Source organism: Arachis ipaensis, chromosome B10 (assembly GCF_059453495.1).
Source record: "Arachis ipaensis isolate K30076 ecotype BB chromosome B10, ASM5945349v1, whole genome shotgun sequence".
Taxonomy (NCBI): domain Eukaryota; kingdom Viridiplantae; phylum Streptophyta; class Magnoliopsida; order Fabales; family Fabaceae; genus Arachis; species Arachis ipaensis.
In genome coordinates, this window is record NC_142435.1 from 5,736,068 (window position 1) to 5,749,827 (window position 13,760).

Consider the following 13,760-nt stretch of genomic DNA (forward strand, 5'->3'; position numbering starts at 1 on the left):
ATAAGTTATAACAAGTAAACTAACTAGCTAGCTATAGTAGTACAGTGAAGAAGTATGATTGGATTAAAATCTCTAATTGTTTTAATTCATTATTAAAAGTTTAATAATTTAAGTATAGCTTGAAGCTAAAGAGTTTCTAAAATTTTTATTTCTTTTCTTTGTGAAAACGGCTTTCAAGCCTTCTGCATTTTATCATTTTGCCACTGCAATGAATTCAAAGATGGCATCACTTATTTTGTTCATATTTTTCTAGTTTGGTACATATAACTATCTAAGTACAAGTACTAGTATATAGGCCTACCAAAGCCAAGTGGTTCAGATCAGTTGGCATGGTTGTACTTTCATTTTGATGTTGAAAAAGATAATCTACTTACCTAAATGTACCTGTCAAAATGACATCACTAAGTGAAAAGTGTGAGAAATTTTAAGTTAGACTACTAGTAATGAAGAACCTATGAAAGTATGTCACAAGTTGAAATGCATGCACAGAGAAGGAGGAAAAATATATTAGGACAAGAATAATAATTAAACCAAAAGAGTAAACTTGATTTTTAACGATATTTATTTATTGAGATAACAATTATTTTGACTTTTGAGTTTTTTCGTTAATTGATTTTAGACTTTTTAAATAATTTAATTAGTTTCCAAATAATCTAATTAGTATTTTATAATACCGAATCTATTAAGTTAATCTAATTTACTGTTAAGTAATAAGTATTCTTGTCGTGTGATTGCTTGTGTGGATGTAAAATCAATGAGATCATTTGGCATTAAAACATCATCAGCGCACATCTGTTATATATGTACTATACATGCCATTCATATATATCACACTTTAAATTCTTATATATATATATCCGTTGCAAGTTTTACCATTACTGTTCTTTGTTATATATATATATATATATATATATATATATATATATATATATATATATATATTCAGAATTCTAACTATGATATAAATTGCAACAATCAATTGTATTAAAAAGATTCATGTAATATATCTAAAAAAGTATAGGTAAATAATTTATAATTAGTCAATTTTAAACTATTGTAATTAATAATTATTAATTTTATATTTTTAAAAAAATTTTTATATAATTATTAATTAATAATAATTAATTAATATGAAGTACACTTTAAAAATATTTGTTGACTTATTATTGGCTAAATTTTTGTTGATTATCTAATAATAAGATTGTTTCATCCATTATTTCGACCCTACACATTATCCTCATTGTTCTGTTGCATATAGAATAACGAAAAATACTAAAGCGTCAGTCAAATTTATTATTTTTAGTTAGCAATTAGTTATCAATATTTAAAAGTATAAGCTAAAAATATATGGTTAGATTAATAAATTAAAAAAATTAGATCGTTCAAAATAACAAATTGTACTCAGCACTTAAATATTTCTCTAGAATAATTGAAGATAAATAAATGATACTTGTTGCTTAGGAGATTGGTTTAGTATTTTTTTGCAGTCTTGAATAGAAAAATTACACTTCATAATAAAGTGAATATGTAGGTTCAAGCAAGTAGGCGGTGAAGTAAGAATTGATAAATCTCATACTATACTTTCGGCATAAGTCATTTTCATTGGTGTCATCATTAAGAAATGAATAGTCATTATACAACTCTATTCATCTAATTGAACTTATAATAATTTTATGTTAGTTCCTTACAATTAATATCCCCAAAATAAAATTTTCTGTTATTAAGTAATAACCTCCTTTGTAAATTGTAAAGCTGATCATCATTTACATATACATTATTCAAAAAGAGGTAAGATACTATCATATACACCTAGCTATTACATGTATACATACATACATATATTAATATATACATCCATCTTGCCTGAAAAGAATTAATATATAATATACAGAATAATAATGATTAAATTCCTTTCTTTCTGATAATAGGTATACCTTGAGCATCATCATGGAAAATAGGCAAAACTTCATCAGGAGGAGAATGTGTCCAGATTGTAGGTTGATCCAATTGATGCCCCATTTTGGCAAATTTATCAGCAGCTCTATTCCCTTCCCTATACACATGACTCACAATGCAATTATTAAGGCCAGGAAGAAGAGAATTGATGTGACTAATATGCTTTTGAACTTCCATGCACTTAACTTGCCTCCTTCTCACAATAATATCAACCAATGTTTTCTCATCACCTTCAAGCCAGATATCATTGTTCCAACCATTTTCAAGCACCAATTCAAGGCCTCTTCTAAGTGCAGTGAGTTCAGCAATGGTGCTATTAGCTATTCCAATGGATTCAGCATAGCCAAGCATGAATTCTGCATTGTGATTTCGAACCACACCTCCAATGCTTGCTTTCCCACTTCCCACTTTGCATGATCCATCAAAATTCAACTTTGTCCACCCTATTCCTGGTTTTTTCCATGCCACTGGAATTGGTTCCTTGTGCAAATACCTTATCAACCTACAAAATGATGTTGGACTTTGCACCAATTTCTGGCACCTTAAAATATTTACTAGCTCCAACATTATATTATATAATGTAATGTATCTTTAATATATGAAGATGATTATCAGAAACTGATATATGCAGAAGAAGGGTTATGGATATTATATACAATAATGAAAGCAATGAAAAAACTTGCTTCACGGAATTAAGTTGGCATCAAGGGAAGTTAGTTGGAGTGAGAAAAAAGCAAAAAATATTCAGAATTTTAAAAACTAAAGGAACAATACAATGGAAGAAATTGCCAGAGAGGTTTCTTGAGGAACTCTCAACTTTAAAGAAAAAAAGAAAAATGAAAGTTGAAAAGCATATTCTTATTTTATTACTAATGAACCTTATTACGTGCATGAACACTACATGGCTATATAATGTGTGAAGAAAAGAGAAAAACTGCGCACTGTTTCAAACATTAATCGTGGGATTGTAGTTAATTAGAAATTTAGAATTTAGAAACAACTTAAAAACGTAGTTATCCAATTATGGGAACTCAAACATGCGCTATATTTGTCTGCGCTTTCAACAACCATACACTAACGTGCGTATTCTACATCACTTCACAAAAAAATAAAAGAGAAATATTAATGGAGAATAATGATGCTTATTATGTACTAATACAACCTGTTTTTATGCCAAAAGAAAATGGTTTAAATGTTAGTAATTACTTACTTCAAGATTAAAAACAATAATTAAATAATTTGATATGTATCTTTAACTATAATATTTAATATAACATATATTTATATTTCAATTATTATTTTTATGTATATAATTACTTTAAATGTCTCTTGATATTATTATGTAATAAAAAAATCTTTTTTTTGGGATTGTTTATTTATTTATTAATTTTGAAAAATAAACTTTACGGACAAAATGGAACGTGAAAGAATCAAAGAAACGAGAAGGTATAAATAGCGGTGAAAATTCAGGTGCAGTTGATTTCAGGTGAAGTTGATAGATGAAAGTCGTTAGATGAGACTTCATCACCCTAAATAGTACTCAATTTTAATTACCAGTAATATAAGAAAACCAATAAATTTTTTTATTTTTTATTAATAATTGATTATTAATATTTAAAAACATAAAATAAATGTATGTTGTTAAATTATTAAATTAAAAAATTAATTTAATAACTATAAATATTAATAAAAAATTAATAAATTTTACGTCACTTTTTTTAAAAATAAATAAATAAATAAAAGCAATAAGAATTTAATTTGACTTAGTTGGTGATACGTGTGGTCAATCAAATGAACAGTTAGTCAGTTATGTAGGGTTAGATAACACCCAAAAGTTAAACGATAGAGACGGATAATGACTACGTCACTATCCCTACCATAAAACATGTGACTGATTTTCATAAAATGGAATAATATTTATAAGATCCTTTTATTCACCATGTGAGCTTCTTAGTTATGAATTATGGACAACCTAAGTATTCTTTTTTTAAAAAGAAAAAAACTCAACATTAAGAAAATATAAAATAATAATAATAAAATAAACTGACATCCATGAAAACTATCAAATCAGAAATAAAAAAATTTAATAAAGTCATTCATTAGTTTTAAAATATTAAAAATAAACATAGGGTAAAATAACGCATAGATCATTTTTATATTTTTTTTTCAAATTTTGTCTCAATAGAAACAGACAAAAATTGAAAATATTTAATTAATTATTGGAGTGATATACTTATTGATAATCACATTAATCATCCCATATTTATATTTCTTTTTACAATATCTCCTATCCGACAAGTTAAAGATTAATCCGTTACGAATCTAAATTAAAGGATTATAGCATATATAAAAAAAATTGAAAAAATTATCGCATATATAAAAAAAAAATCAAATCTCCAATACTTATTTAAACAAATTAGTAAATTAATTACTAAATCAATTCAAATTAATTATCCAATATTGATAAGATGAACTTTTAGAATTCACCATTACCAATTATCCAATTACAACAGAATAAGGTGAACTTTTAGAATTTACCAATTACCATGACCAATTAACCACAACCAATCAAGAACAACCCCAGCAAATATTCCTCCTAAGAGACACGCCACAAGTAAATTGCCTAATGCATTCTGCTCTGGACCCTGCAACACAACATATTACTATGTTATAGATATATGTTTATGTTAAATAGCTTAGTAGTTATAGCTATGTACATAAAATAATTATGGACTAGGTAGGATAAATTAAACTTGCCTTGTAACCTTTTGGTGCCAAAGTAAGAACACAAACTGTGAGATAGCCATTGGTGAGTCCCAAGAATGAGGTGAGTAGGATCATCCATCCCTGGTCAGCATATTTTGCTGTAAAGTAGAATGCTGGGATCAGCAAGAATCTCAAGACTACTGCTATCAATATTCCCTTTCTGGATTCCAACTTGAGCCATTTCACTAGGGGTATGTATCTTGATATCAGATCCAGCACATTATACATTGCAATCAAAACAATTGGATACCTACAAACAATTCATTCATCCATCCTGTCATTTCATATAATCCAGTATTATATTTACATATATAATTAATGTCCACTTACCATGTGCCTAATTGATGTGTTCCTGTATTCTCATACAAGAATCCAGGGAATATTGACAGTGTTATTACATATATAAGTAACAAATCAACTGCATAGTCAAGGTTCTTTAGCAACAACTCTTTGATGCTCATCCTTTCTACTTGTTTGGAATCATCATCAGCACCCTACATGATTAAAAAAACATTATATGACACATGATGAAAAAAATAAATACATGTAATTGTGAATGGTATGAATTATATTACTTGATCATTTGACTTTGTGTGAAGGCCAACAGCAGCAAGATCAGCCGAAACAGTTTTCGATCCCTCGGCGGCTGCCTTCGAACGGTAGTATTTCACAATTGGCAATTTAGGGAAGCAGAATGCGTATAGAAGAATACACACAAACTCAATGAATGTGGAGCAAGCAAGGAATAGAACTGCACAAAATATGTGTTTGCAATGCAAATTCTTTAGTTAGTTTCAGAGAACAAGGACCAACTATAACAAATTTACAATAACTAACTAGTATGGTTTAAATCAAAGTAATTAGATACAAAATCAATTTGAACATACTAGCTCCTTTGCGAAGTCCATCATGAGATTTATCAAATGCTAGCTTGGTGAGCACTCTGAGTAAGGAAATTAAAGCTCCTGATGCAGCTAAACCAGCAAGGAAAGACTGCATAAAGTTAAGGGTAAAAATGAGATATATATAACTGACGGGTTATGCTACGTGTACATCAAAATTAGCCACCAAAGTCAGCCACTAGTATAAAATACAGGATGGAATACAAATACACATTGAAAATAAATTAAACCACACATGTATTTATATACAAATACATTAATGGCTGATTTTAGTGGCTGATTTTGGTGTTCAAATAGCATTTCTCATAACTGAATAAGGGAAAGCATGAAAAGTAAGTTAAGAAATTGTTTGGAAGATGAACCTGGATAAACTCAGGGCACATAAAACTGAGGTCTCCAACCATTCCACCCTGGACAAGACCATCTGCTAATCCAAAACAAGCAGAAAGCAGACATAAACCAATGAAATGTGCAACACCACCTTTCCCTGCTGTTGCTAGATCCAACTGTCACAAACAGATTCTCAAGCCTTATATATATACGCCAAGGACTAAAACCAGAAATTTCAGATGCTGCAGATTAGAAACAGTGTACTTACAACAAGAACTAAAAAGGTGCTGGCAGAGAAAAGACTGTATCCTGCCAAATTACGCATTCTAGTATTGATCTTCGACTCGTTCCATGTCATTATTGCTATTGTTCCAAGTGCAAATGGTTGATAAACCAGGGTAAGTACCCTTGAAGGATGATATTTCTTCAAACAAGGTTTCATTAGTTAGAATCACCAAGTTTTTCAACCTTCAAAATTCAAGCAGTAATTACCAAAAATCTTGTTCTTACATCAGAAAATGTTTGGTTTGGCAGATAAAAATAAGGTTGAAATTTTAAAAGATGAGCTCTTTACAGAAGAAACTCATCTGAACCAAATCTATTTGTATCGTGTAAGATCACACCTTACAAGATCAATTGAGAGGATCCATTTTCCATGTTGCCAATTGAAAAATCCATATATCAACTATTATTGATAAGAATAAGAGTTGCTTACAGGGAACAATGTGTAATAGTAATCTGCAATGGTCAACATGCTGTTCCATGAAACAAGTGAGCCAAGTCCCAGAATGAAACAAACTAACATGGCTTTCTGTTTTCCCTGCTTATATAATACACCAACAAGTTTTGTTCTTGAGCAATAAAAGAGTCAGTTGTTCAAATGAAACTAATAAGAATAAGCACTTACCTCAGGCTTTCTTGGTGCTCCATTATCCTTACGATTATCAACATCATCAGCAGCAATCAGGGCCATTCTACTGCAAAAACCAAACGTTGCAGTGATATCTGTTAGCCCTTTTTCACCAATGGCCTAATTTGATTATGATAAATGTAACATGTATACATAATACAGAAAAGAGAAGAACTTTAAGGCTTTACGCTTACTTGGTATTTGTTGCCATATATAGGGATGAGGACAAAGACAATGAGGTCAGATGAACAGGGAAACATAAGTGTTCTAATCATAAAGGAAAATGAATGAATGGATATATTATTTAATGGCTTCAATGGCATTTTGTGACTGTGTTTTAATATATTGATAGCTTTCAGTATTGAGTGGTGAACCATTTCGGCGGCAATCTCTTATTATTATGATTCTGCAGGGATCTGGTTTAATGAAACAATGCAATCACTTTCCCTTGTTCTCATCAAACTTATGGTTAATCAATTGTTGACTTCATTTTATAAATTATTCCTTCCTAGCCAATAATAGTGTCAATGTTCAATAGTAATATTAATAAGTAACCAATAATCATTAATCAATAATGAACGATTTATGACGCTGTTGATAATGATCCACTTGGATCATTAGTTTGGTGGTTTTAGGCTTTTAGTAGCATGATTCATGGAAAAGTCAAGTATTGCTCAATAGTAGTAGAAAACTTTATTAATTTATTTATTACGAGATTTATATTTTTTAAATTATAATACCAATAAGTAAGAAAAAGAAACTATCTCAACGTTAAACGGGTTTAAAATTGGCGAATGATATTCCGAGAATTACCTGGTTGCTTTTGAACTTGAACGTGAGGACTAAACGCTTTTGAATAGTTTGTTTGACGTTTTCTTTAACGAGGATAACATCGTTAAGTGATTGAATTTTGAATAAACCTGAGATATTGGTGTATTTATAATAGAATATATAACCACTTTTTAAATTGTTCCACTTTTGAATAGGATATATAACCACTTTTTAAATTGTTTTATTTTGATAGTAAATAACCATTCTATCTTTTTTCTATCTAAATAAGTGTTAGATATGTGGAAGTCGATTATTTATTTGAATAAAATTTTAATATTTTTTTGTTGTAATATGACGGAAAAAACTAGTGCCTAGTGCACTCTAGATAAAGTAGAGAATACAACACTCTTTAAATTTATTTATTATTGTTATTATTTTCTTTTTTTTTTTTTTTATCATAATGAGCTGAACTCCTCCATTATTCTGTAATTCTGTTAATAATACTTTTTCAAGTTCGAGAAATCTCTGCTACAGAAGAGGGAGACGTCTGTCCTGGTTAACTCTAAATCCAAAAGCGATTTTGAAGAAGGATCCCTATTTCCATGATTGTTATGCTGATGGCTAACCGACTCCATTAAACCTACCCAAGAACGGCAATTACGTGAAGAGCGGCGCAGTCAAAGCACATAATACATAGCAGTTACAAACTTACAATAAATTCGTTATTCAAAATGTAATTAAAATTTGAAGTTAATTGGTATATAATATTATAAATATAAAACTAAGAAAAATTTTATTTATATAAGAATGAGTCTAATAAATAATTATTCTATTTAATATATAATTAAAAGTACTTTTCTTGTGGTATGAAAAAAAATATATGCAATATTGCATTTTATTCACTTATTATAATTTACTAACATAAAATTATGTAATTAACTTTTTTAAACATTAGTTATTTATTTTGTATGCAATATAAAAATAAATGAATATAATATTTATTTAGTAGAGCCAGCTATGTAAAATATTTTTGTTGCCATATTATTGATGAATCAAAAAAAATATTATTTAAAAAAAATTAATAATATATTCTTAATAAGATTATTAATATAAAATAATAAATTTTAAATGTTCTTTTAAATAGTATATATTATTTAAAATAATATAAATATTCTAAATAATATATTTAAATATAATAAAGTAATTTATTTCAATAAAAAAATTGTTATTAAAATATTATATCAATATTTTTTTATATAAATTTTTTTATTAAACTTCTTTTTCTTTTGAAATAACTATTAAAATATTATCGACATATGATAAAAGTTAACATAAATATTTAACTTTATTTTTTATTTGGTTCAAATTTGGTCAGTAATAAAATATGACATATATATACATATTTATACATATAGAAATTGGAGTCATACAATATAAATTATTTAACATAACCTACCTTATCATACATATGAATATATGAAATATAAATACATAAAATATTTAAAATATAGATCTTGTGAAAAACGATTTTGAGAAACAAATATATTGTGTGAAAAAAAATCAGTACTAATTTTTCTATTAACTCTTATTTAAAACAGATTAATTAGATATGTAACACACTTAATTTTATCTTTTTACTAATTGCTCAACAGATACTACGGTGTTTGTTTTATCATTTTTTTATTGAATTTAAAAAATTAATTTTATATTTTTAGTTTTAAAATTATAAATTTAATATTAATAATTAAAAATAAATTATAAAAATAAAATATTTTAAATTCTTTAACATGTAAAATATATAAAATAAATAAAAGTAAGCTATGTCACCAAAAAATAGAAAAATAAAAATAAATTACTAAAAATATTTTCAAGAATCTAAGTGCCAACAAAAATAATAAAAATATCACCAACAATTTTAAGGTCGTGATGAAAATAATCAAACGTTAATAAATTTGTCTCAATTAAAAATACAATTGTGATGAAAAACAATCAGGCACATGTGTAACATGTGAAAATAGCATATTATTTAAATCTTTAGGCATAATCATACTTTAATTTTTCAAAAGGATGAAAGACTTTTTTTAATATTATTAAAAGTTAATATTCTAGGATTAATATTAAACGGACTAAAATGTTCTTTTATGTTTAAATTTTTTTATTATATTATAAATTAAAATTTGAATTTAATTGTAAAAAGACTAAAATATTCACTAAATTAAAAAATTAATTCATCTTGTTTGATTGTATTAGAAATTAAAAGTTCAAATTTAATTAAAAAAAAACCTTAATTACACTTTTAGTTCATTTAAAAAAATCAAAATACCTTCTTTATAACTCAAACAAAGTTAAACTTTAAGAAAAATTTAAAGTCTTTTTTAGTAGATTCTATTTTAAGAGACTAAAAGATCCTTGTAGTATTAGTTTAAAAACAAAAAATGTCCTTATAATTCATATTTAAAGTATAAGTAAATAGTAAAATTAGTCCTTAAAAGATTACTTGTTTTTTAAATTGGTCTTCAAAAATTTTTTATTAATCAGACTCGTTCTTTAAAGATTTTAAATTATTCATAGTAGTCATTTCGTCACTTTCTTTGTTGATGGGTCAAAATTTGCTAATGTGACACGTTAAGTATCACCACAACACACACCTAAAGGTGCGTTTGTTTACAGCCACGAGACATTGAGACAGAAACACGGAGACACAAAATCGTGTTTGACAGATGAGACATGAACAGAGACATTGTATTAAGAGACACTGAATTAGTGTATTTTGTATTCATCCAATCAGAAAAGATACAAAGACACTGATAAGAGACACAACTTATTTTTTTTTATTTTTTCTTTCATTATTCTTGTTAATTTTTAATAATTATAACTCTTATTATTATATCTTTTTTCCTAATTTTTTTGAATGAAAAAATTGATAATAAATTAGACTTTCATAATTTGTTCTAGTTTATCACCAAATAAAATATAAGAACACTAATTTATGTGTTTCTGTCCTTTCTGTCTGGTTCTCAGTATCTTGTTTTGTCCAGTTTTCAAAATTAAATTTTTGTGTTTTAAATTAGAGTTTCATTTTTGTTTCAATTTCTGTCTCTCACTTTGCACCAAATAAAATACTGAGATTTATTTCAGTCTCTGTCTCTTAGTTTCTGTCTCTCAGTCTCAGTCTTTCAGTCTCTGTCTCTCCACCAAACGCTAAGAGTTTTAATTGACTATTAACATTATAAATTTATGAAATTTGATCAAATCAAAGTTTAATTGAGGGGAGAACTTGGGTAGCGTTTGGTGAAGAGACAGAGACAGAAAGACTGAGACTGAAAGACAGAGACTAAGAGACAGAGATTGAAATAAATCTCAGTATTCTGTTTGGTGCAAAGTGGGAGACAGAAATTGAAACAAGAATGAAACTCTAATTTAATTTGTATAAAGGGTAAAATTGAAATTAATTAATTGAAATGAGGATATTTTAGATATAAAATGTTATTAAAGTTTCAGTCTCCATCTCTAAAAATTTTAGTCCCCTGTGTCCCTACTTTTTGGAGGTACTGAAATACTGAAATTTTAGGGATAGAGACAGAAATTTTAGTACCAGTCTCTGAACTAACAAACAAGATACTGAGTCTCAGTCTCCCAGTCTCTGTCTCAATACCTCAAAACAAACGCTACCTTGAAGTATTAGAATTCCTCAATTTGGGGTTCATTTGATCTAATTTCATTAACTAATAATGGTAATAGTCGATTAAAACTACTAGGTGTGTGTTGTTATGTTATTTAACGTACTACATCAACAAATTCTGACACCGATAACAATGAAAGTGATAGAATGACTAACATGATTAATTTAAAATCTTTAAAGAACGAATTTAATTAAAAAAATCTTTCAAAAATCAAATTAAAAAACGAGTGATCTTTTACGAATTAATTTGACTATTTGCTCTTTAAAATACTAAAATATATTTTACACATTAATTTTAAAATACTAAATTACACTTATAGGATTATTTAAAATTCTTTGAGTGCATTAAAAATTAAAAATATTAATTTAATATTACAATAAAATTAATCTTAAAAAAATTAAAATATCCTTTTAGAATAAAGATTAAAATACTATTTGAAAATGAATATTTTTTAATTATATTAAAAATTATAAATTTAAACTTTAAATAAAACCTAAAATACCCTTGTAATTAATTTTTATAAGAACACAATACTAAAGTAATTTTAAAAGAACCAATTCATATTATTTAATTGTATTAGGAATTAAAAATTTAAAATAATATTAAAAACATTAAAATACTCTTATGTTTAATTTTTAAGATATTAAAATAGCTTTTTAGGATTAATCTTGAAAATAATAAAATGCTCTTTTACAATTAAAGTTGTTTAATTATGTTTAAAATTTTATATTATAATTTTGAAATATTAAAATATCCCTTTAGAAAAAAAATATATTTAACTATTTTTGTTTGTTTCGGCCTTTATATGTATCTTAAATAAAAAAGATATTGAGATATAACTCAATCTTATACACTTTACACTAAATATAATACAGAAAATTATGTAGTCATTGTCGTCTTTCAATTTTTATCTTTCAATTTCTCTCTCAGTATTAGTCTATCATGCTTCATCCAAACGTATTCTAATAATTTCATTTATATTTGAGAAGCTATATTTAGTTTTGGATAAATAATTAATGAGATTATTATTATTATTATTATTATTATTATTGTTTGCTTTTTACCAAGTATATATGCTTTTTTTAATTAAATTATAATCTTTTATCATTGTATTTATATTTAATATTATAATTAATTTCACACAAAATAAAATTATTTTATGTTTAATTGTTTTTTACGTGAGTATATATATATATATATATTTTAAATTAAATTATACAATACAGAATCTCGTATCATTGTGTTTATATTTAATATTATAATTTTTTTTCATACAAAATACAATTATTATATGTTTGTTTAATTTTTACGTGAGTATATATATTTTTTTAATTAAATTTATATAATATAAAATCTTTTATCATTGTGTTTATATAATACAAAATCTTTTATTATTGTGTTCATATTTAATATTATAATTTTGTTTCACACAAAATAAAATTGTTATATATTACTTGCTTTTTTACGTGAGTATATATATTTTTTTAATTAAATTTATATAACACAAAATCTTTTATTATTGTGTTCATATTTAGTATTATAATTTTGTTTCACACAAAATAAAATATACTATAAATTTTAATATTATATACATAATATATATTTAATATTATTTTTTCTAAGATTCTAATATATTTTTTTCTGGGTTTGGTGGATGAATTTTTAATTTATTTTTTATGTATTATTTATTTTAATTTTAAAGTTCAATTATTTTTTTTTATACAAACGTGTTACTTTTAAATTTTAATATTTATATACTATTTTTTTGTTTTAGATTTTAGTCTAATATCTAAAATTTATAAAAAAAAATTTAAAATTTATAAAAAAAAAATTGTTAACCTGATTAACAGGTTATTTTTTTTAATTTAGACCATTCAAATAAAATACAATAAATAAAGAATTTAGATTTATAAATTAATAAGGTATATAGCACTCCATACTTAAGAAAGAGTGTTTAAGGACGAACCTAATATGACTCACGAAATATAAAAAAATTACAGTAGAAAAAATGATCATATTTATTTATTATCGCTATAGTATTATATAAAGCGTTTTGGAGAGTTTAACCATCCATTGGTCATATTTTTGGGATAATCCGGGGCGCAACATATGTAAGTTTGGATTGCCAATTGAATCAATCATAATTTTACTGTACGATAGTATCATATGGATGCCCCATAATTACGTTTAAGCTCTCCACAATGAAAAACAAACTGATGATCTTTCTCTTTCACATACACACATCTATCGATATACTAAACTTTAACATATAGTATAAATATTTTAAGAGGGTAAACCTAATATAGATTATTATAAATAAAGTTGCCTGTTATTTCATGGAAAGAGGATTGAGCTCACCAAATATAATGAAGGAAAAACAACTATATAAAGAACATCTTACAGTTTATTCAGTAGAAAGATCTGAGTGTATCAAAATGAAAA

At 25.8% G+C, this 13,760-nt stretch overlaps 1 protein-coding gene across 1 annotated transcript; it reads right to left on the bottom strand.

Moving 5' to 3' along the window:
* Positions 1-4,304: 4,304 nt before the first annotated feature.
* LOC107623740 (equilibrative nucleotide transporter 3) lies at positions 4,305-7,209 on the bottom strand. The gene is made up of 10 exons (XM_016326101.3): positions 7,059-7,209; positions 6,862-6,931; positions 6,670-6,774; positions 6,223-6,378; positions 5,987-6,130; positions 5,610-5,715; positions 5,298-5,473; positions 5,053-5,216; positions 4,714-4,972; positions 4,305-4,601 (listed from the first exon to the last, which is right to left on the bottom strand). Exons 1-10 carry the CDS (start codon positions 7,073-7,075, stop codon positions 4,491-4,493), a joined length of 1,308 nt encoding a protein of 435 aa, XP_016181587.2. The 5' UTR covers positions 7,076-7,209; the 3' UTR covers positions 4,305-4,490.
* Between the last annotated feature and the right edge of the window lie 6,551 nt (positions 7,210-13,760).